General features: G+C 34.9%; 1 protein-coding gene and 2 pseudogenes across 1 annotated transcript; 2 read left to right on the top strand and 1 right to left on the bottom strand.

Moving 5' to 3' along the window:
* The first annotated feature begins 1,061 nt into the window (after positions 1 to 1,061).
* LOC140954284 (G-type lectin S-receptor-like serine/threonine-protein kinase SD1-1) lies at positions 1,062 to 7,365 on the top strand. Its single transcript, XM_073408192.1, has 6 exons — positions 1,062 to 1,447; positions 1,643 to 1,774; positions 1,926 to 2,041; positions 2,119 to 2,329; positions 2,435 to 2,732; positions 7,016 to 7,365. Exons 1-5 carry the CDS (start codon positions 1,078 to 1,080, stop codon positions 2,689 to 2,691), a joined length of 1,086 nt encoding a protein of 361 aa, XP_073264293.1. The 5' UTR covers positions 1,062 to 1,077; the 3' UTR covers positions 2,692 to 2,732; positions 7,016 to 7,365.
* Positions 7,366 to 14,780: 7,415 nt separating this feature from the next.
* Positions 14,781 to 18,048, top strand: LOC118031071 (G-type lectin S-receptor-like serine/threonine-protein kinase At4g27290; annotated as a pseudogene).
* Positions 18,049 to 20,858: 2,810 nt separating this feature from the next.
* On the bottom strand, positions 20,859 to 24,960 carry LOC118031054 (G-type lectin S-receptor-like serine/threonine-protein kinase At4g27290; annotated as a pseudogene).
* Positions 24,961 to 25,922: the final 962 nt, after the last annotated feature.

Here is a 25,922-nt window from a genome sequence, read left to right as displayed (position 1 = left end):
GGTACCTAACATTGTACTAGGAATTTATTAGGATTCGATATTTCCAAAGCTCGAAGGTCATGGGAAGCTGAAACATTGATGATATGATGATGAACAAGAACTTCCAATAGCAGACCACTGTTTTGAGCTGCATGGGATCAATCCAATCAAGCTAGGTGTAATATTATGGTGCCATTTTGCTTGTAAATTCTGTTCTTGCCGGAAAAGTTGGTATGTCCTGTACTATTTTAAAAAACAAAATAAGGTGAAGTGAATTTTATCCCTAAGAGGAGGATCTCGAATCATTTTGAATTTCTTGTTCAAATTTCAATTAAGATATCCTAGGTTTACCCGTTTTCGAATAATATTTCAGCGATTCAAAATAAGGTTGTCGAAAGTTACACCAATGGAGAGAGGGATGTTAAGGCTAGGGTTGACGCAATGAACGGTGAGGATTATATAAGGAGAATGTGGATGACTTGTGTTCTCTAGTCAATTGAGGAACGTTGACATGTGCATCGAAGGGTATTAAACGGCAGCACTTAGGCTATAGAGAAGAAGACTTGGTCCAAGATCATGCTAGATCTTTACAACTTAACAGAACCAGTCCATTCCAAATTCAAGTTTGATGTTTGTTTTATTTATAGGACCATGAATAAATCATGATATTCTTAAAGTATAACCAAATTTATATATATAAAACATAACAGTAGGTTTAGATTGACTTTAAATGATAAATAACATTTTGTAGTTTTATTCCTTTTATTCTCTATATCATCACCATAAAATTAAAGGGCCTGTTTGTTTCTGTGTTTTAAAAAAATTAATTTTTATTTTATTTTTTTATTAACTTCAAATTAATATGTTTTTAATACTTTCAAATCATTTTGATGTGCTGATGTCAAAAATGATTTTTAAAAAATAGAAAAACATCATTGGCATACATTTTAGCACGAAAAGTTATTTGAAAAGCAACCGCAACTATACTGCTAAACAAGCTTGAAATATAATGAAAGAATTTTCCATCGGCGACTAAGTGCCTGTTTGGTAACGTGGCTGCGGGTGAGGTTCACTGTTTATTCAGTATGCGGTGCCCATATGATTTGCAAAATGGTCGATCAATCCCACAATTGTACTTGCTTGGAAGGATTTGAACCCAAATCTCTTACAGATTGGAGTAAAGGGTGTGCTAGAAGGAGTCCATGGAATTGCGCACAGGACATCTTTCAGAATTTTATAGGGCTTAAGTTGCCGGATACATCCCTTTCCTGGTATGATACAAGCATGAGTCTAGTAGAATGCAAGGACAAGTGTCTAAAAATCTGCAATTGCACGGCATATGCAAATTCAAATATCACAGGAGAAGGCAGTGGCTGCATACTCTGGTTTGGTGAATTGGTTGATATGAGAGAGTTTAGTACTGGGGGCCATGACCTCTACATAAGGATGCCACCACCTTTGAAAACAGGTATTTATCAATATTCTTCCCATGATTCTCAAGCAGGGTATTTTTTTCACTCTTTCTCTCTGTTTCTTTTTTTTTTTTTTTTGGACTGAGGAAGTTGTATGTTCCTTAAATGTTTTCCTAACTTCGTGTCCTCATTTCCTCATTCTATTTACAAATAAAACAGAACTCCTTTCTGTGTTTATTGTGGGTTTTCAGATCAGACGACGTCAAACACAAATTCTGGCAAGAAGAAGCTTTTAGGAATCATACTCGGTTCCACAGTCCTTGCTGGAGTGCTTATGGTAGGACTAACCTTCTATATATGGAGAAAGAAGCAGAGAAAGCAAGGTAGTGTACTTTGGACAATTCTTCTTATTCCAGAACATGGACCTTGTTGATATATATAGTATGCATGGTAGAATTTTATGTTAGTCATCGATAACAAAATGAAGCATTTGTTAGATCATTGCTGACAACTGATCAATCTTCTGCTATTCAGAAATAGAGAAAGACATGGAGTTGCCATCGTTTCATTTGGCCACCATAGTGAAAGCAACGGATAACTTTTCAAGCAACAACAAGTTGGGACAAGGTGGTTTTGGACCGGTATATAAGGTATATAACAACGTGCTTCAAAGCTGAGTGATCATCTACTATGAGATATTCTAACTTCAGTAAATAACGATTCGCAGGGTACATTGATTGATGGGCAAGAAATAGCAGTGAAAAGACTTTCAAAAAGTTCTCGGCAAGGATTGACAGAGTTCAAGAATGAAGTTATCTTGATAGCTAAGCTTCAGCACAGAAATCTTGTTAAACTTCTTGGCTGTTGCATTCAAGGAGATGAAGTAATGTTGATCTATGAATTCATGCCCAACAAAAGCCTAGATTATTTTATTTTCGGTTTGTACCCCATGAACTGGTTAGAGTTTCTTGCAGTTAGATTGCTTGTTCTATGATGTTTCATTTATAAATCAGAATAACATAACATTATGATAAATTGATTAGATCAAACAAGAAACAAATTCCTGGACTGGCAGAGACGTAACCTCATTATCGGTGGCATTGCTAGAGGACTACTTTATCTTCATCAAGACTCTAGACTAAGGATTATCCATAGAGATCTCAAAGCCAGCAACATATTATTAGATAAGGATATGAACCCCAAAATTTCAGATTTCGGAATGGCTAGTGTTGATAATTGTGTTGCTGTGTTTTGTGCAGGTGAAGGGATGCACAATCAAGAACAACAATGCTGGTATTGAAGAACACGAATTACACACAAGGTGTTTGATAAAATGTCTCAGTGAGTATTTCATTAACTGCATGTCTTTAAATACATGAGAAAGCTTAACAAACATCCCTAGTTATCAGCCACTAACTGTAGTGGATAATATGCTGTCACTAGCCACTAACTATAGTGGAGAATATGCTGCCACTAATCTCAGCAACAACATCAGAAAAACAAGGGATTTACTTTAACAAAATCAAAACAGAAATGAAAGAAAAGAAAACAGACAATACTTGATTAAACAACATGAAACAAAATGTCAATTGTCTAACACTCCTCCTTGACATTTTGACGACAAATTCCAATCATTTGTCTTAATGTCTCAAATCTCTCTTTAGGTAGTGGTTTGGTAAATATATCTGCAAGTTGTTCTTCGGAAGAACAATGAATCAGCATCACTTCATTAGATTGTTGAACTTCTCTAATAAAATGAAACTTGATTTTGATATGCTTTGTACGTCCATGAAAGACTGGATTCTTTGAAATTGATACTGCAGAACTGTTATCACACATGATTTTAGTAGCTTCAACCTGTTCATGTCCCAAATCCTTTAACATTTTTCTCAACCAAATTGCTTGGTTGACAGCAGCGGCAGCAGCAATGTACTCTGCTTCTGCAGTGGATTGAGCTGTTGTCTCTTGCTTCTTTGAACTCCAGGTGAAGACACCTGAATTGAGTGAGAATAAATACCCTGAAGTGCTTCTTGAATCATCAACACAGCCTCCCCAGTCACTGTCAGTATAGCCTCTTAGTTCCACAGCCCCTTCTGATGATCTTGGACAGAAAATACCAAGATCAATGGTACCTTTGATGTATCTAAGTATCCTTTTTGCTGCAATGAAATGAGTCTCCCTTGGAGAATGCATGAACCTTGAAAGAATACTCACAGCAAATAATATGTCAGGTCTACTTGCTGTAAGATATTGAAGGCTGCCAATTAAGCCTCTATACAAACTTTCATCCACTTTTTCAGATTCATCATCCTTGCTAAGCTTGATACTTGTTGTCATAGGAGTCCCCACTGGTTTACAATCCTCCATTTTGAATCTTTTTAGGATGTCTGAAACATACTTCTTTTGGCATGTAAAAATGCCATTGCTGGATTGCATCACTTCCATTCCAAGGAAGTAATTCATCATTCCAAGGTCAGACATCTCAAACATCTTCTTCATTTCATCTTTGAATTCTTGGATCATTCCAAGTTCACTTCCTGTGATAAGCATATCATCTACGTAAATAGATACAATTAGAAAATGGTTACCACATGATTTCACATACAAAGTTGCTTCATTTTGGCTTCTGCTGAACCCAAGTTGAAGCAGATGTGTGTCCATTCTGTCATACCAAGCTCGGGGAGCTTGTTTCAACCCATACAAGGCCTTCTTAAGTAGATACACATGATCTTCTTTATCTTTAACAGCATACCCATCGGGTTGCTCTACAAAGATTTCTTCAGCAAGAAATCCATTCAAGAAGGCAGACTTGACATCAAGTTGGTGAATCTGCCAAGAGTTATGTGCTACAAGTGTAATGAGAAGTCTAATAGTATCATACCTTGCTACTGGAGCAAAGGTCTCTAGGTAGTCCACACCATATTGTTGAGCATAGCCCTTTACCACCAATCTAGCCTTGTGTTTGCATACTGACCCATCTGAATTGAGTTTTGTTTTGAAAACCCATCTTACACCTATCACCTTGCGATGCTTAGGCCTTTCAATCAGCTGCCATGTTGCATTTTTGTTGATCATTTCCATTTCTGCCTCCATTGCTCTCCTCCATGCTGGAAATTCTTGAGCTTCAGTATAGCTGGTTGGTTCTAGGATTGCCATGTTGCATCTTAGGTGAATATCTTCCAATGATCTTGTGCCTCTAACTGGAAAATCATCCACTGATTCATCAGCTACTGGCTGGGGCTGAATGGTGAATGGTTGATCAGAAATCATATTTTTCTGATGTTCCCAATCCCATGTGATTGCTTCATCAACCTTCACATCTCTGCTGAGAATTACCTTCTCTGTTTGTAAGCAAAGAATTCTGTATCCTTTGGTTGTTATTCCATAACCCACAAGAACTCCCTTTTGAGCTTTGTTGTCAAGTTTGCTCCTCTTTGGCTCAGCTATATGATAATAGCATATGCTGCCAAAGATTCGAAGATGATCTACAGCAGGTTTAACACCATTCCAGCCTTCGTATGGTGTCTTGTCCTCCAGTGCTTTGGTTGGAAGTCGGTTCAGCAAGTAAACAGAGGTATTGACTGCCTCTGCCCATAATTTGTTTGGCATTTTCTTTTCAAGTAAGAGACATCTAGCCATCTCCATTACTGTCCTGTTCTTCCTCTCACATACACCATTTTGTTGTGGTGTGTATGGTGTAGTGTACTGGTGCACAATGCCTCTGCTGTTGCAAAACTCAAGAAACTGATTTGAAGTATATTCAGTACCATTGTCAGATCTTAAGCATTTAATTAGCATGTCACTTTGATTCTCAACTAAAGCTTTGAATGTTTGAAAGATTGTAAATACTTCACTCTTAAATTTGATGAAATACACCCAACACATCCTAGTATAATCATCAATAAAGAGAATGAAATACTTGTTACCACATAATGAGGTTGTCTTCATAGGTCCACACACGTCAGTGTGGATGAGCTGAAGTTTTTGGCTGGCTCTCCATGCTTGCCTTTTAGGAAATGGTGGCCTTGATTGCTTGCCAAGTTGACATGTTTCACACAATTGAATCTCACCATTCAATGTGGGCAATGCTTCAACCATTTCCTTTTGTTTCAAAATTGACAAGCCCTTTTGATTGAAATGTCCAAATCTTTTATGCCAAAGATTTGAAATATCCTGAGTAGCACTCACATATGCATGATTGGATACTTTATCCCAGTCAACAACAAAGCTTCTGTTTTTCATCTTTACACAGAACATTTGTTCTCCAGAAGGATCAAAGATAATGCATTTATGATCCTTAAACTGAAGAGAATAGTTTTTCTCCATCATTTGTCCAACACTCAACAAATTTTGACTGATTTCAGGTATAAATAACACATCAGGAATGATTTTGATACCTGAACTTGTTTGAACATTTACTGACCCTCTGCCTTTGACCTCCAGAAATTCTCCATTGCCAACCTTTACTCTGGATTTGTAAGATTCATCAAGGGTTTTGAACATTCCAGCATCATTGCACAAATGATGTGTGCATCCACTGTCAATAAGCCAAGTATCAGCTGGATCATTTGTTGAGAAACAAGTGACAGCAAAGAATTGCTCCTCCTGTGTATCAACTTCATCTGCTAGGTGAGCTTGTTGAGGTTTTGGATCTGATTTTTTGAACTTGCAGACCTTTGTGATGTGCCCTGATTGCTTGCAATTTCCACAAATTGCATCTGGCCTCCACCAACAATATTTTTCTGAATGTGTGTTTCTTTTGCAGTGAGTGCAAGGAGGAAACTTCTTTTGTTTTGAAGCTTCACTAGTGCTGCCCCTTTCATTTCTGCCTTTGAATCTCAGATTAGGCAACTTCTTTCCTTTTCCAGCTTGTTGTTTTTGCACATAAAAGGCTCCTTCAGTCAATCTGTCTTGCCTGATTGTTCTTCGTTGCTCCTGTGCTTGAAGAGCACTCATTAGTTCACCTAATGAGATTTTACTGAGGTCCTTTGATTCTTCTAGAGAGGAGATTTTGGATTCAAACCTCTCAGGAAGAGTCACAAGAACCTTCTCCACAATCCTACTGTCAGGAAAGTCTTCTCCAAGTAATCTGATGTTGTTGATAATTAGTGAAATTCGATCAGAATACTTAGAGATTGTTTCATCTTCTTGCATGTTAAGTGCCTCAAAATCTCTCTTCAAATTCAGCACTTGCATTTGCCTTGTTCTGTCACTGCCTTGGTATTCTTCTTTTAGTTTGTTCCAAGCCTCTTTGGCTGAATTACATGCCATAATTCTGTAGAAAATGCTTTCTGCCACAGCATTTTGGATGATTGATTTCGCCTTGGATTTCTTTGCCTTTTCCTCACTGCTGAACTTGATTTGAGCCATAGTGGGATTTGTTGGTAAGGGAGCTACTGGTTTGTCTTCGGAAACAATTTCCCAAAGATCATAAGCTTCAAGAAAAGCTTGCATCTTCACTGACCAAATATGGTAGTTTTCACCAGTAAATATAATGGGGGAGTTTAAAAGTAAGTTGTTGGATGTCATTTTTGAGATTTTGAAAAAAAAAGGTGTTTTGGTCCTGTAAGATCTGAGATGCTCTGATACCACTGTTGATAATTGTGTTGCTGTGTTTTGCGCAGGTGAAGGGATGCACAATCAAGAACAACAATGCTGGTATTGAAGAACACGAATTACACACAAGGTGTTTGATAAAATGTCTCAGTGAGTATTTCATTAACTGCATGTCTTTAAATACATGAGAAAGCTTAACAAACATCCCTAGTTATCAGCCACTAACTGTAGTGGATAATATGCTGTCACTAGCCACTAACTATAGTGGAGAATATGCTGCCACTAATCTCAGCAACAACATCAGAAAAACAAGGGATTTACTTTAACAAAATCAAAACAGAAATGAAAGAAAAGAAAACAGACAATACTTGATTAAACAACATGAAACAAAATGTCAATTGTCTAACAGCTAGACTGTTTGGAGGAGATCAAATTGAAGCAGACACAAATAAAGTGGTTGGAACATAGTAAGTACACTCTACACCTATTTAGTTACAATGTATAATCTCCGCACCATTTAAACTTTTTCTTATAATGTTTTTCCGCAGTGGATACATGCCCCCTGAGTACGTTGTTGATGGGCGTTTCTCACTGAAATCCGACGTCTTCAGCTTCGGTGTTTTAGTCTTGGAGATAATAAGTGGGAAGAAAAATAGAGGATTCTCCCACCCGGATCACTGCCATAATCTTCTTGGACATGTAAGGATAAAATTAAACATGTTAATTTAATTATGTATTGACAATTTTTATCATAACAAGTTTTTTGTTTTCCAGGCATGGAAACTGTGGACGGAAGAGAGGTCATTGGAGCTTCTTGAAAATATGTCAGATAGCCCGTATTCTGTATCTGAAGTATTGAGATGCATTCATGTGGGTCTGTTATGCGTGCAACAAAAGCCGGAAGACAGACCAAATATGCCATCTGTGGTTTTGATGTTGGGGAGTGAGAATCCATTGCCTGACCCAAAGCAACCTGGTTTTTTCACGGAAAGGAATATGCCCGCAGTGGACTCTTCATCAGGAAATCATGAATCATCATCTATAAATGACCTAACTATTTCAGAGCTATATGCACGGTAGAAGATTGGCTCTGATGGTTAAAAGGAAGACCATATATATATATATATATATATATATATATATATATATATATATATATATATATTTCTAGCCAAATCCAAGGCATATAACAGAAATTATATATTTTCTGCTATAATTATGTTGATGTATTATTTTTACCTGTCTACAAGTCCTCTGCAAGTACTGGTGCGAATACAGATACACAGAATGCTTGAGGATTCACATCTCTGGACTGCACAATATCTGTACTTGTTTGTTTCGAGCCAGCAAATTTAATGCACGGATCTGGGTTCAAGATCTATATGTTTTTCAATTTCAATTTACAAGATCAATAAAAAAATTTCGAAGTTCTTGAGTAATGCGTTTTATTGACTATTATTTCTAGTAAGCGACTAGCATTCTTTGTGACTGTGAACTCTATATATTTTGGTTACAAAAGGAAGGTTCGAACATGAGAGTTGAGAACTTTTTTAGAAGGAAGGACACTTACATCACATTGCAACATCTATATATTTTTTGTAACCAAAGAAAACTTTTGTACATGCTGTCAAAGATTAAGTTCTAGCAAGTAGCCAGCTTCAAATAAACTGATGACACTAATAAAAAATACTTGAAGGATGCTCATGCAAAAGGAAATAGCGCAAACTGGCGCCAAATCTTTCATGTGTGCATTTATTTCACTTTAATAGATTAGCAAGCCACTTGTTAGTCCTAAAATGGAAATAACAAAGGATCCTATTTCGAAGCCTCGATCCAATTTCGACAAATGAGTTTATGTTCAACAACAATGAGGTTTATTACATGGATCTAAAGTTCAACTTTAGGGATATAAATAGATGCTCATGGACTGAGTTTCTATTGTATTTATACTTTATTTATTATTTAAATCGTTTTTTTTTTTAATATTCGTATATTCTCCATCAAATTTTGAGTATCTATATTAATATTAATTATTTAAGTACTAATTATTATTCAAGATATAAAATATTAATTGATGAAGTTGGAAAAAACTTCATATATAAATTAACCTTTTCATGGGCTACAATCTTAAGCCTGGAATTGAAATGTAGGTGAGCTTGGTTGTTAGGCTTGAACGGTGGTGGAGAATTGCTTGGAAAACAATCTTTCCTTGTGGGAGAAGGAACTCTTCCTATATAATGAATTATTGAAGAGATAATGTTGAGTTTGAGAACTTTTTTATTATATATGTTCGTTACATGAATTCACCTTAGAATATGAATGATATCATAATTAGATGAAAATGTGTACATCATCATTAATATAAATGGTAAGATTATAGATGTTATAAATATGTGTACATATCATATTAATATATAAATATGTTTATATTATATTATATTCAAATAATATATATATGTGTGTGTGTTAGGTTTGAATTGAATTTGAAAATATTCATATATTTATCAATTATCTAAGAAGTGAGCTAAATATTAAATAAAACAAAAACTAACTTAGTAAAATCTATTTGGATCGATAACTATGTATATAAGAAGAAAAAAAAAACAAGGGATTTTGTAACTGAGGCCATAACCTTGATCTTCTTGAGTTAGTGTACTTATGTAAAACCATGATAATATATGATCTTATTTATTATGAGTGTTTATATTAAACAATGTAAAGTGGCACATCCAAAGATATGTCCTCTTTAATCATTGTTTGAGAGTGAGTTTTAACTTGTTTTTTTATTAAAATTTAATTTTTCTTTTCTTTAAATTTTTTTTTTTAAATTGTTTTGATATGCTAATGTCAAAAATAAATTTAAAAAAAATAAAAAAATATATTTTAATATTTTTCCGAACGAAAAACACTTTAAAAACAATCATTACCATACTCCAAAACATCTTCTCGGTGCTTGTTTATTTTTGCATTTCAAAAACATTTTTGAAAAAAAAAATGAATTTTATTTTTTATTTTGTTCTTTGATTCAAATCAATATTTTTTTTGGTGTTTTTCAGTCGTTTTCATGTGTTGATGTGAAAAATAATTTTTTTTAAAAAAACATTATTTTGATGCATTTCCAAACAAAAAACACATTAAAAAACAACTACGTACTATCACATTTCCAAACACCTCAACAAAAAGCTTCTAAGCCTTCTATAATTAACTGGATTAATTTCTTTTCATTTTCAAATATGTAAGAGTAGTATTAATGTTATTATGACATTATTATGACAGTACTAACTAAACTTGCTTTCAAATTAGAACTCTCAATCAACTGATATAATGCCTTGTTTTAAGGCACGAATGACTAAAAATATAAATATGTTTTTATTTTTTTACACTATTTTTTAAATGTATTTTGAACTTATTGAAAGTTATTTTTATGAGTTTGACATGTCTAAGAGACTTTGTGAATTAATTGTTAAAAGATAAGAATTTCTGCATTTTATATTTTGAACCTTGCTTCATGTGACAGGTTTTCACCGAATTATAATTTCAGAATATGAATGTGGGCTATATAAAAGTTAAAGTACACGTATCAAGCTTTCCATGAAGGTATTGTAGGAAGAAATCCAAGTTCGTTTGGACCTCTAATTAGATTTTCAAAATGGGGTCAAAATCCCACTTGTAATAAGATTATCTGCTTTCATACTATAGATTCAAACCGGCATATATTAAGTCTCAGACATTGAAATCATGCAACTCAAAAGCCCAAAATCATCTACACATCTAGGAAAACAATGTTTATGAAGGATGTCAGGTCAGATAAAATTGTTTTGAAGGTGACAATCTGGATGCAAGCTAAATGACAAGATTGGTCTTTTAATTTGTTCAGGAAACTAACGATGTTGAGAGTCTAATATAAAAATAGTAGACCTTATGACCTATCAAAGGTACAGATCAAGCCTCTAATATGTCATAAATGAAATAATACAGTTAGGATGGTCGGATATTGCAAGAAACCAAGTAAAAAAAAAAAGTCTAAGTTACAGTAGAGTTGGAATTACAGTAGAGTTATGGTACCAGTAAAGTCTATTTTCAACATAAATTCTGAGGGATTTAACCAATCTTAAGGACTAGAGAAACAAGGAAGGAATGAAGTAACATTAAGGACTCTTAATCAGGAGAAGAATTCTAATGAAAGACAATAGTTGGGGGAGGAGTAAAGGCCAAAAATCACACAGAAATAACCCTCTTCTTCTTATCTACAGTGTTTTTTTTTTTTTTCTCTATTTTTGTTAATTTTTCAGCAACTATGAATTAATTTCTAATTTTGGTTCAAAAGGAATACACATCATCTCCATTAGCAAGTTGTGAGAAGTAACTTTATCATTATAATTCTTTCAAATTCAAGTATTTATTTTTCCTCATCCAGAATTATGCCATTGATTGTTATTCAAGCTTATTGAATTGTTTTGAGATAACATGTAAACTTTCTAGTTTCTTTCAATTCGTAAATGTTGTTAGGGACTAGAGTAAGAAGCAAAATAATTAATTTGATTGTTGCAACTCTCATCTTGATTTTTTTTAGGGAAGAATAATATAAGTTAAATGGTCAAGCTTTTGAATGTTTGTTTAGAATAATTTCATAGACTTTACTCTTAAGGCTACTATCGAGTGAATGAGAATTACTTTAAATATTAAATTTGCTTGATGGTAAGAAATTGATTTCAAAACTTTGTCTAATTAATTTACTTATAATCTCATTGATTTCCCTAAACTTTAAGGGATATCGAATTTATTTACTTGACATGAAAAAATATTTATTTTACTTTGATGATCAACATATTTATAGGAAAGGATGTGTGGACCCTTGAACTAAGTTAATGACATATCAATTTATTATTTTTATAATCAGAATTTTGTTTATTTAATTTTTTATTCAAATCCCCCGTTTTATTATCTTAGAATATTGTAGGAAGATTAAACAAAATTTCCCTTATGTTTGACCTAGTTTTCATGATCATACTACGAATTTATTTTGTTTGTGATAGAAAAATTAGAATTATATTTTGAAGGTTCCGACGATCGACCAATGATTTGGACTAAAGAAACATTGTTTGACTGATTGATGAATGTTCGACTAATTCAAGCAATCCGAGTATGCTTTTAAGATGCATTCATGTGGCCTTATTATGAGTGCAACAATGACAAGAAGATAGACTAACATGTTGATTGTGGTAAGGCGGTGAATTCATAAAAAAAAAAAAAAACATCACATAAAAAATAGAGTTTTTATAACTATGTTTATGGGTTTGATTGATGGTGACAAAATAAGTTCTTTAAGGAGCATAAAACTCTTCAATGGTTAAGTCAATATGTGTATATGTGTGTAGAGAGAAAAAAATATAAGGAGAGAAAAAAATAAAGGGAGGGTTAAGGAGTGTATATATGGTTGTGTTTTTGTAAGACCTATTATATTCGTGGCCCATCAAACTCAAGCCCAAAGTTTGGATCAAACCCAACCTAACTAACCTAGGTATTTAAAGAAAATGTTGTTGAAGAATTGTTATTCTCTCTTTTTTCTTTTTTCTTCTCTCTACCATAAGTTTCTTCCATAAAACCAGAGAAATCAGTTTTGAAATTAAACTTTTGGTTTAAAAAAAGGTTGAAGAGCAAGTTAGTATTTCCATCCTTATTGTTATTCTTGTGTAGGGATTGATTATGAAATGATATAAGAAGTGTTTAGGGTTTTTATATTGTTTTGGTGATTGAAGGACTTGAGGGTTTGAATTGATGTTTTAGGGTGTTAGTTGGCTTAAAACAAACTAATTAGATATATGAAATTATGGGTTATTGAAGAGCAATATGTGTTTTTATGGGTTATGTAGTTTTTTAGAATGGCATATTGTGATTCTGGAAATGGCTTAAAACAAACTAATTAGATATCTGGAATTATGGGTTATTGAAGAGCAATATGTGTTTTTGTGGGTTATGTAGTTTTTAAAAATGGCATATCGGGATTCTAGAAATCCCAATCAACTAGTCAACTGGTTGGGTTGAACCGGACGACCGGTTGGCTTGTGATAGTGGTCTATCGGTTGACATGGTAGTTGAGTTTTATCGGGTCTATTAAGTTCAATCAGTTTAGGTTATGTTCGGGATCAATCATGTGATTTAGTTTGGTTTGATAATTATATTTTGCTATGAGTCATTTTTTAGTGTTTTACGTATTCGTTATAGGTTCTGATAACGTTCATCCTTACAATCTTTAATAGTCTCTGGTTCTGCATCCGTTGTTTTTTGCTGTTGTTTTTCGGGTGAGTGAGATAATCTTTAATATGCATATAATATAAATAAATATATATGTTGATTATTTGATGAATACAACTAGTTAATTTCTTAAATATTTATATATGCTATTTTATTTTCCAAATACTCATCTATTCTTGAATTTACACTCGCATTTTGTTGAACTAGATTACATTTGATATGATATACATTACTTTGATAATTATAAGAATATTTATTATGTCTTGGTTATATGATGGTCACCTTCAAGTATCATTTAGTTATCTTCAGGTGTCATATGATCTCTGACATGTATTACTATATTTTATGTCAATAAGCTTAATATGTATATTTATATCAAGATATATCGACTTACAAACTATTAATATCTAAGATATATGTTAAATGTTATTCCCTCATTGAGTTGGTTGAACTCACTCCTTTATTATTTTTAATATTATTCAAGGTTCTTAGTTTATGTTGGCTAGTGGACTTTGTTGAGTGTTTCTACTTCTTTAGTTTTAATTGATATACCTTGCTTGTTCAGCAAGGTTTAGCTTTTAGTTTTTGATTTCATATCTTAGACGCTTTATTATTACACTGTTTTAATTAAGTTTGGATTTGATAATGTAATAAGTATTATGGATTATTTTTTTTTTTTTAATTTGATGATAAGGAGTTTTAAAGTATTATTTAATTTTATTAGTTTTGAAAAATATAATATTTTAAATGATTATAAAATGCTGTGAAAATTTTATATATTTATTTTATGACATGCATGTTCTTACAATGCTGCGTTACTAGCCTTGTATCCAAAATTCAGGTCGTAATAGTTTCGAATGGTTTCATCTAGTTTTCATGGCTTTTGGTTGTTTTTGATGACATTTGATTGGTTTTTTCTGGCGAATTGCTCTCGTTGATGAAAATGTTATGGTTGGCTCCCCTCTTTTCTTGCATGGTAATTAAGTGTACGTATATACTAAGTCCTGGAATTTCTTCTTGGAGAAAAGAAATTTAAGTCGTGCAATTTTAATGGAGTCGTGAACAACATCAACAGTTACAAGCCTCTCCCCGATTAGGATTTTCCGCTAGGAAGAGGCAGGCTAGAAAATATCATGCTATCAACTACTGAATTGCAGGCATCCGTTCTTGCTTTCTAAGAATTTCACAATTCCCCAAAAGAGCAATGGAGCTAATATATATCAGGCAATGAAAACATGGCAATTACGGCACCTCCCTGAAGCAGATGCCTTGTGAACTGTCCAAGCTTACTGTTCATCAAAATCGAACTTTTGCTTCCTACATTAGACTAGTCTTCATATTTATTTTCCAATCTTGTTATTTCGTTGACAAGTCAATTATTTTGTGGTCAACTTATCATCATATCATTCACGTCGACTATTTTTTATTCAACAATTTCTTGCTTGACTTTTAACTCTGCATTTCAACTCAAACATTGCTCCTCAATGAAGCCTGGTCAAATAAGAAACAAGCAGGTCATCATCATAATCAGCAAATTAGTCTATTGTTTGACATTTTTTTGTTAATAATACATTTTTTTTTATTCTCCACTGTTCTAAAAATTATTGCACATTTTGTCAGCAAAGAACTAAAGAACTGATTTCCGTTTTTTTTTCTCTCGGAATGGAAGCTCGAAGTTCAATGGGAGTTGTGGAAGTAATTTTCGTGTACTCGCTTTTCTTCTCCATCTTAAAAATCTCCTCTGCACTAGACGCCATGAACACAACTCAATCCCTAAGAGATGGTGAGACTCTAGTTTCAACAGGTGGAAGCTTTGAACTTGGATTTTTTACCCCTGCAGGTTCAACAAGTCGATACTTGGGCTTATGGTACAAGAAGTCTCCTCGGACAGTTGTGTGGGTGGCCAACAGAGGAATTCCAATTTCCAATAAATTTGGTACTCTAAACCTCACTAGCCAAGGGATTCTTTGTCCTTCTCAATGGCACAAACAATATTGTTTGGTCATCAAATACATCAACAACAGCACAGAATCCAGTTGCACAGCTCTTGGACTCTGGAAATCTAGTCGTGAGAGATGAAAATGATAATAAAGCAGATAATTTTCTGTGGCAAAGTTTTGATTATCCTTGTGACACCTTATTGTCTGGAATGAAACTGGGAAGTAACTTAGTTACTGGTCTTAACAGGTTTTTGTCATCTTGGAAAGGCAAAGAAAATCCTGCTCCAGGTCAATTTACTTTAGGCATAGATGTTCAGGGTTATCCACAGCTAATTCTTAGGAAGGAAACTAGAATAATGTACCGGGTCGGTTCATGGAATGGCCAGTATTTTACTGGGTTTCCTGAGCTCAAGCCTGATCCAATTTATACATTTGAGTTTGTATTTAATCGGAATGAGGTTTATTTCAAGTTTGAGCTCCAAAACAGTTCAGTTTTCTCCAGGCTTACGGTGAATCCTTCAGGTCTTGTGCAGCTCTTCACATGGAGTCATCAAACAAATGATTGGAATATTTTTGCTACAGCTGTGGTAGATCAGTGTGAAAATTATGCCTTGTGTGGTGCAAATGCTCGCTGCTATAGCAATAGCTCTCCTGTATGTGATTGTTTGGATGGATTCATTCCCAAGTCTCCAAGTGAGTGGAATTCACAAAATTGGACGGGTGGGTGTATCCGAAGAACTCCACTTGATTGCACCGATAAGGATGGCTTTCAGAACTATACAGGTGTTAAACTGCCAGACACATCTTCTTCCTGGTATGACGATAGCTTTAGTCTGGTGGAATGTGAGGGGTTGTGTATTCAGAACTGCTCTTGTTTTGCATATGCAAGTTTAGATATCAGAGGAGGTGGAAGTGGCTGCTTGCGATGGTTCGGTGACCTGATTGACACAAGAAGATCAGCTGAGGGTGGGCAAGATATTTATATACGGCTAGCTGCTTCACAATCAGGTATGGCTTCAGTTGGCAACTAATTATTAATCGTAAGGACATAGCACCAACATTGATAGAAATTCAACCATTATTTCTCTTCAAATCTGGTTCGTCAACTATGGAAAAAGAAACAGCACCATTTTCCCTATCTGAACTTAGTTGATATGATTTCCCATTTGCTTTTTTATTCTAAAAAATATAACTCAAAGATCATTCAACTTCTGTTTAAGTTATAGTATTGAACAGGGCAAAATTCCAACCAACTAATAGTCTTAGATTTCAGGAGTAACCGGGGAAAAGAAAAGAAAGAAGAAGACCCACGCAGGAGTAATTGGTGGCGCTGTCATACTTGGCTCAAGCATTCTAATATTAGGAATTGTCTTCTGTATCCGAAGGAGAAAGCACAGCAAGAATGGCAACTTCGAAGATAGGAAAGAAGAAGACATGGAGTTGCCAATGTTTGATTTAACCACAATTGAGCACGCCACAGATAACTTTTCTAGCAGCAAGAAGCTGGGAGAAGGTGGTTTTGGAGCTGTATACAAGGTAAGCTAAAAGCACTCAACATGTGCAATCAAGCTATCTTCTAATGGAAAAACTAACTGAGCTATGTGAATGACGTTGATTTAGGGTGAATTGATAGAAGGACAGGAAATAGCGGTGAAAAGACTTTCGAAGAGTTCTGGCCAAGGATTGAATGAGTTCAAAAATGAAGTTCTATTAATTGCTAAACTCCAGCACCGCAATCTCGTAAAGCTGCTCGGTTGTTGCATTCATGAAGATGAAAAAATGTTGATTTATGAATACATGCCTAATAGAAGTTTAGACTCCTTTATTTTTGGTATGAAGCTGTCCACTTTCCTGATCAACACATTTTAGTTGTATAACCTTTCTATTAGTTTCTTTCGGTTTCATCTAGTTATCCGACTAATATGTATGACAATTGACCAGACCCAACAAGAAGAAAATTCCTAGATTGGAGTAAGCGTACTCACATCATTGATGGAATAGCTCGAGGGCTTCTTTATCTTCACCAAGACTCTAGACTAAGGATCGTTCGTAGAGATATCAAAGCCAGCAACATTTTGCTGGATAATGAGTTAAACCCAAAAATTTCAGACTTTGGCCTGGCAAGAATGTTTGGTGGAGATCAAACTGAGGCCAATACAAAGAGGGTAGTTGGAACATAGGAAGTGTCCTGTACTTCCTTGGTTGATTTTCATTTGTGTATTTGGAGAAATTCCTTTCATGGTATAATATACATTTGCAGTGGTTATATGTCTCCTGAATATGCATTGGATGGACACTTCTCTGTCAAATCTGACGTCTTCAGCTTCGGTGTCCTAGTCCTAGAGATAGTGAGTGGAAAGAAAAACAGAGGATTTTGTCACCCAGACTACAACCAAAACCTTCTTGGGCATGTAAGTGTTTGGAAACAAAAAGACTGGTGATATGTATTGGTTTGGTTCCTCTCAACTATCTGATTAATTGACATATTGCATTAATTTTACAAGTTTTTTGGCCTTCCTCTGGAATGTATTAGTAGTAGTCCTGAGAAGCGATAATCATATGCACCTTAGGGTAAAATCAGACTACTGACCTGTTGCCATGATTCTTTCCAGGCATGGATGCTTTGGTTTAATGGGATTCCTTTGGAACTAATTGATGAATGCTTTGCTGATTCATGCACACCTTCGGAAGCTTTAAGATTCATTCATGTGGCTCTACTATGCGTGCAACAACGACCAGAAGACAGGCCAGACATGTCATCTGTTGTTCTAATGCTTCGAAGTGAAAATCCTTTGCCTCGGCCTAAACAGCCTGGTTTTTTTATGGGAAGTAATCCATCTGAAAAGGATACATCGTCAAACAAGAACCAATCTTGCTCAGCAAATTAGGTTACTGTAATGTTTTGATTTAAAGGGATAGGAAAAGGCTAGAAAGCCCTTGAAGGCTTAGATGTAGTAATAAATTAAATAAAGGGTATTATGGTAATTAAATAAAACTTGATAAGTATAAATAAGAAGTAAACAAAAAGAACAAAAGAAAAGAGGGATCTGATTCTGAGAGAAAGAGAATAGGCAAAAGAGAGAAAGGAGAAAGAAGAAGAAGAGAAAAGAGGGGAAAATAAGGTGAAAAGGAAAGGAGTTGGAGGAAATTAATAAGTTTAAAGGTAAGATTTAAGTTGTTAAATATATAATTATGTGTTAATTAAGCTTTAATTTCAGTTTTGATAAATGTTAGGGTTATGAAGTTTGTGTTTTGGGTTTAATTGATGAATTAAATTGAAGGTTAGGGGTTGATTGTTGTGGGTAATTGATTATTAAGTTGAATTTTAGAGATTGTAGATAAAAATGATGATTATGAGTTATGGTTTTGTTTGAATGGTGAATTTGTGTTAGAAATCAGGGGATAACAGTAGGTGATCTGTTGAAATTCTGGGTTTGAGGTTGAAGATGACGAAAATTCAATTTGGTCCCTCAATTTGCGAAAATTACAGTTTAGTCCCCGAACTTTGGAAACTTACAAATTGGTCCCTGGAGCATATTCTGAGATTCTTAACAGAATAACATATGAATTATGGGCAGAATTACTGTATAGATAAGAGAATTTAACACTTTCAATTTCATCCTCCAATTTGACAAAAAGTACAATTTGACCCTAAAAATTTGGTAAAATTCCAGAATGGTCCCTATAACATAATGGTACATCCTGGACAGAATTGAGAATTAATTAAGATCATAATTTCAGTGTACTTCATGGATTTATGAAAATTTCAGTTTGGTCCTCCAAAATTAGACAATATATTATCAAGAAGCATGATCCAATTCATATTAATTTTTGTCTAATGGAGGACCAAACTAAAATTTTTCATAAATCCATGAATATACTAAAATTCTGACCTTAATTAATCATCAATTCTGTCCAGGATGTACCATTATGCTACAGGGACCATTCTGGAATTTTACCAAATCTTTAGGGTCAAATTGTACTTTTTATCAAATTAGAGGACTAAATTGAAAGTGTTAAATTCTCTTATCTATACAGTAATTCTGCCCATATTCATATGTTATTCTGTTCAGAATCTCGGAATATGCTCCCAGGGACCAATTTGTAATTTTCCAAAGTTCGGGGACTAAACTGTAATTTTCGCAAATTGAGGGGACCAAATTGAATTTTCGTCATCTTCAACCTCAAACCCAGAATTTCAACAGATCACCTACTGTTATCCCCTTATTTCTAACACAAATTCACCATTAAACAAAACCATACTCAAAAAATCATCATTTTTATCTACAATCTCTCAAATTTAACTTTGATAATCAAATTACTCACAAACAATCAACCCCTAACCTTCAATTTAATTCATCAATTAAACCCAAAACACAACTTCATAACCCTAACATTTATCAAAACTGAATTAAAGCTTAATCAACACATTAATTATACATTTTAACAACTTAAATCTTACTTTAAACTTATTTCCTACAACTCCTTTCTTTTTTCTCTTATTTTCCCCTCTTTTCTCTTCTTCTTCTTTCTCCTTTCTCTCTCCTGCCGATTCTCTTTCTCTCAAAATCAGATCCCTCTTTTCTTTTGTTCTTTTTTTTTACTTCTTATTTATACTTATCAAGTTTTATTTAATTACCATAATACCCCTTATTTAATTTATTCCTACATCTAAGCCTTCAAGGCTTTCTAGCCTTTTTCTATCCCTTTAAATCAAAACATTACATACAGTAACACTGTTACAAGCGCGGTAGGCTATCTTCAGTTGGCATTCAATGGATATTTTGCCTGCTCAATCAAGCCAACAAGCTATAAAAACTCCAAAGCCTTCTGCAATTGAAAAAAGGGTGACAGTTCTTTCTGCCCAATGTTCTAGTTTCAGTGTAGTGGACATAATATTGAAGAGTGACAGAGACAATATTATATTAATGCGTTACATTTGCATGAATCCAGCAAACAATTGCGGGCAACTTCCAACGAGCAGTGGACAAGGTGTCACTTTCTATTCCTGCTATCACTTTCTATTCTCACTGATACACTCATATATTGCTCCTGCCATAGATCATTTGAGAAAAGCTTAACAAGGTGCGATGTTTCTGGGTATCAGTGATGCAAGCTTTCTGGATGGATTTTATTATGGATTATTTCTTGACCATATGGATGATGATTCATTTATATTATGTAGACATGTAGTCTGTAATCTATGAAAAATGATGTGCTAATTTTCTTCTACATTCTTCAGATATCAGTTTGTGTTCATTTTCATTAACAATATCTGAGATTCAATTTCGTTATTTCTTACCCAAGGAAAAAGGAAGGTCAAGGTTGGCAGATCCTGAAAGAAGAGATAAGTGCAGAAATTTGATGTTTCTATGTTTTCGAAGAAGATTTTGTTCTACCAAGTACCGAATAAGTAGTGAAATAGGATTTCTTAAATTAAAAATTCTGCAATGAAATTACACAAAATGTAATTGGAAAGAAGGGAGAATTTATTCAAATTAATCTCTGGAAGTTCATCAGTTAACTAGATCAAAAATCCAGTATCGTTTTTTCTCGAACAACTGCTGCATTTGTTGGACTTGCATACTTTCTGTGTTTCTTGGTATGCTTTTTTCATTTCACATGAAATAATTTTTTTCTCAATATTTCCATTTATGTGCTTGCATTTTGATTCTGGGAAATTTATTTAACACAAGGCTAGAGATGATTTCTTGACATTTCCCTGTTCTCACATATTAGATGAAAGATTAAAGGAAGACGGTTCCTGCAGTTGAAAAGAGTTAATCATTATGCAACCATCTTTTGTTTCTCTTAGATCCAAAGTGCGTAGCCGTACTCAGGAAAGAGAGAGAGAGAGAGAGAGAGAGAGAGAGAGAGAATGTTGAATATCTCCGAACTATCACAAGTTTTACCGAGCCTCTAACATGGTGGAGGTTAATTCATTTACTGAGGAGATTTCATGCTTGATTGTTGACGAAGAATCGTTCGACAGATCCCTTTCAGTGAAAAAACCAGGCTCCTTGGGCTGAGGCAAAACAATGTCACTGCTCAACATTAGAACCACATTTGACATTTTAGGCCTATCTTCAGGACTTTTTTGAACACACAATAGTGCTACTACTTCGACTATTGATCGCAAGACTTCTGATATAATGCATGAGTCTACAATAGATTCATCAATCAAGTCCAGGGGTCTTCCTTCCTTGTGTAGCATCCATGCCTGAACAACATTCAAATATCTCCTCAGGTCAGGTTGAATGTTGCTTAAACATTTAAGTAGTTTGAACATGAAAAATAATACAGGCATAACACTTACATGTCCAAGAAGATTGAGCTTGTGTTCTGCGTGACGGAATCCTCTGTTCTTCCTTCCACTCACTATCTCTAGTACCAAAACACCAAAGCTAAATACATCCGATTTCACTGAGAAGAGGCCATCGATTGCGTACTCTGGCGACATGTAACCACTAGATAAACCATTGAATAAGTTTTACAAATTTATGGGCACTGTAAATGACAGCAAATTAAAATTCAGAAAGATCCTTACTATGTCCCAACAATTCTGCTTGTGTTTGCGCTAGTTTCATCCCCTCCGAAACTCCTAGCCATGCCGAAGTCTGAAATTTTTGGATTCATCTCATAATCCAGCAAAATATTGCTTGCTTTTAAATCTCTATGTATGATTCTGAGTCTTGAATCTTGATGAAGGTAAAGAAGTCCCCTTGCAATCCCATTGATAATGGGGAAGCGCTTAGTCCAGTCCAGCAACATGTTTCGCCTTTTATCTACACAGTTATTTATCCCAGTTAATCTCTGATGTTGAAACATTTCTCAACTAATTAATCCACCTAAAGAGTATAATAGAGCGTTGACTTTCCTTGTAATATATAGCTGCACTTGTTGACAAAAATTCCAAAATGGCTAGAGAACCATCTAGAAAAATGATGAGATTTTCAACTAGTGCCATCATTCTGATTATGACCTTTGTCCTAATGTTCTAGAATGGAACTATATAGGTCAAAAATTTGGGAGGACTTTTGTGCGTACGTTTAAAAATTCTTACAATAATGCAGAAAAGGTTGTAAGTAGACTACCGGAGGATAAGGTTTGAGAGGAACAAACCAAAAATGAAAGAGTCCAAGCTTTTGTTTGGCATGTATTCATATATCAGCATCCTTTCTTCTAATTCAATGCAGCATCCTAAAAGCTTCACAAGGTTGCGATGCTGAAGTTTGGCAATGCATACAACTTCATTTTTTAACTCATTTATTCCTTGTCTTGACCTTTTAGATAGCCTCTTCACTGCTATTTCTTGTCCATCTTGCAGTATGCCCTGAAACAATTTTATATATCAGTTGCGAAATAATATGAAGAGAAGAGATCGAATTCTATTACGTGATTCGTGGATGTTCATATCCTCCAGTTCTTGATTTCTGACATATTTCACCTCAATAAATTCGGAGAATTGAGTATACTATCTGAAGGCTAATGATTTTAAATTGTAAGTGAAGGCCATGTAAGCAAAACCGGTAACTGAAACATGTCCACAGGTTCTCAGTTCTGGTGCCATGTATGATATTGATCTAAGAGCATCAAATTTATCCAAGGAGCTGAAAGCAGTCTTAATGTTGATACCTTGTAGACTGGTCCAAAACCACCCTGTCCAAGCTTGTTGTTTATCGAAAAGCAATTGGTTGCATCTGTTAATGTTGCCAAATCAAACAGTGGTAGCTCTAAATCTTCATTTCTGCTTTCCTTGGTGCAGTCTTGCTCTGGATGGGTTACCGCATTTCCTGCAAGATGAAATAGATTGAAGATGAGCTAAAAAGTACCTTGAAAACATAGACCATGCATGGCAGAACCAATATGTAGTAGAAACCTAAGGTATTATGAAAATCAAGGTAAGCACGAAGCATACAGCAGTTTTTGTAGAAAAAGAATCATATATCCAACTTCACCACAGTGATCCAATTGAATAGCTTAAAGACAGAGCACAACAAATTGATTGTAGTCAAAAGTTTGATGGCCAAGACGAAGTGGGAAAAAGCTACATTAGGAATAATTTGAAGGCCTTCCTCTAAAGCCTTCAAATTCTACAATTTATCAGCTAAAGAAAAGTTTACTGTAGTTATAGTTATAATAGGCTACCTTCTCTTGCTAGCTGCTTGTTTCTGTTTTTCCTCAGGAAACCAAGAACAGAGAAAGGGCTAGGAGGGAAAATGCCACTAGTGAAACGGAATAACAATGATCCTTACTCGTTTCTTCCCTCTGGATTTTGACAAGTTTATCTGCCATAAAAAGACTCAAGAAGTATAAAGAAAATTGCATTAACATGATAAAAATGAAATCCAAAAGTCAGCATAAATCATAGCACACCACATATCTTCTTAGGACTCAATTTTATACTTGGTTACTACTTTTCTCGCATTAACATATTTTTATGTTTTTGAGTTTCACTTCAGAGATTCTGACGGAAACGCAAACTTTCTATGATTCAAGAACAGAGGAAAAACTCATACCATTACAGAAGCAGCTATCCTTTATATAGATACTTGCCCATTTTCGTTGGTATTGCCTGATATCAATCAAGTCACCGAACCACAGAACACACCCACTTCCTCCATCTCTAACATCAGATTCGCGTAACGCTGTACAAGAACAATTCTTCAAACAGACCTCCTCACATTCTTCAAGGTTTATTGTTTTGTTATACCAAGACTTCCGCGCTCGTCTGGCACTTTTAATCCAGTATATTTTATAAAACCTTCTCCATTGCTGCAACCAATGGGACCTTTCGAACACATCCTTGTGACCAATCTGCAGCTGTCCAATCTTCCAGGGATTTTGGCTCAAACTCTTTCAAAACAATCACAGGCTGGGGAGTTGTTGATGTTACAAACACCATGTGCACCACATAATGCAAACCTATCACAGTTATCCATATTTTGCTGTCAAGTATAGGTTCCAATCTTGAGTTCGATCAATCCAAGTGAAACGCTGCAGGACACCATCGGGACTTAACACCATCCTTCGAAAGAACTGAACTGTTGGCGATTTGATACTTGTAATATATTTCCTCTGATTGAAAACAAACTCAAATGTGTAAATTGGTTTGGCTTCAAATTTATCATACCACTAAACCTCAGTCCATTCCAGGGTCCTGACCTGAACTGGTCAACTGGACCCTGCCGATAAAAAGTACTGTGGCAATCATTTGGATCAAGCTTATTTATATATTTACCTGTAGAAGATCACTGGGGCTCTTCCAGGATGTCAGGTATCGATTGAGGCCGGTCACGAAGCTTATACCATATTTCATGCCTGGTAAAAACGAGTCCCTCGGATAATCGAAACTCTGCCATAAGAAAATTCTCAGGGTCATTGTCATTTTCAGCTCTCACAACTAGATTTCCTGTGTCCAGAAGTTGTGCAACTGGATTGATTGCTGCCCTTGATATATTTGAGGACCAAATAGTGCCATTTGTACTATTGATAATGGCAAGATTTCCATGGTCAACAAACTTCAACATTCCTGATGAATCATATAGAGGAGTATTTCTGTTGGCAATCCATACTACTGTAAAGCTAGATATCTTCTTGTACCATATTCCCACGTACCGATTTCTGGAATTTCCAGGACTTAAAAAACCCAGCTCAAAATGGCCTTCTGATGAGACCAGGGTGTCCCCATCTTCTAGTGATTGAGAGGCATCGATGGTGTCTATTGCTGTAGAGGGGATTGATAAGAAGAAAACAATAGACAAAAGGAACAAAATAGTTTGGCCTTCATGAATGAAGAATTCATGTCTTTTCATTTTAACTTTTCTCTCTCCTACGAACCTTCAAGGGACCAATAATTCTATAATATTGGTTGAGAATGAGAAAAACTAAAAACCAAAGATAGTGCATTCACCTCTTGCGTTGATTAATGTCAGGTTAGGAAGATGGGGGGGAAACTGATATAAAATTTTAAAAATAAGAAGTAAACGCCTGGACTTTCGTATGGAGCTTAAAAAGGTTCTTGTTATTTGCGTTGTGAGACTTGTGACCAATCAAGCTTCTTTTATGGAATTTCTGTGTTGAATGTGTGTGTCTGTCCCCATTTATGACCAGAAAGTGGTTGTTTTTCAGACTGCTAATCTAATTTTAATCGTTTCTCAAGACTTTGACTCTGCAGAACTTGATATTTCAGACAACACTAGAATAAACAAAAAGGAGTTTGAAGGGAAGGTTGCAGCTGATAATCAAGGCATAATGAAGGCATTCAAAGATCAATCAATGGGAAAGAGAGGCCACGCGCCCCCCCATGTCCAAGATCATGCTGTGTATTTGTAATATAATGGCAAACTGGATGGACAAAAAGGCTGCTTAATACAGTGGCCAATCTTGGAGGGAGTATGAGCTAGTCTCTGTCATTGTGTGATCGGTAAGATAACAACGTCAATGCCATTGAGAAAAAGTGGCCGTAAAAACAATATCATAAGCTAGTTAACCATCAAACATCATTCGCAGTTAACATCTGGTGTGGACATGACTTGGAGATTTTCCTCCAGGATAAAAATAATAATAAATTGGATTTGAAAACTCAACGGTGTTCCTTTGTGCATTATTAGGGGGATTAATGATTGTGGATCAAATTTGACAATTCATATTATTTGATATATATTAGTCAAGTGGTTTGCACTATGCTAAGAGTCAATCTTTGTTTGGCATAAAAAATATCAAAAAAAAAGTGTGTGTTTGTTTGTGTTCAGGTAATTGGCTTGAATGAGTTTAATAA

Source organism: Populus alba, chromosome 3, assembly GCF_005239225.2.
Source record: "Populus alba chromosome 3, ASM523922v2, whole genome shotgun sequence".
Lineage (NCBI taxonomy): Eukaryota > Viridiplantae > Streptophyta > Magnoliopsida > Malpighiales > Salicaceae > Populus > Populus alba.
This window is presented reverse-complemented; position numbering and strand designations above follow the sequence as displayed.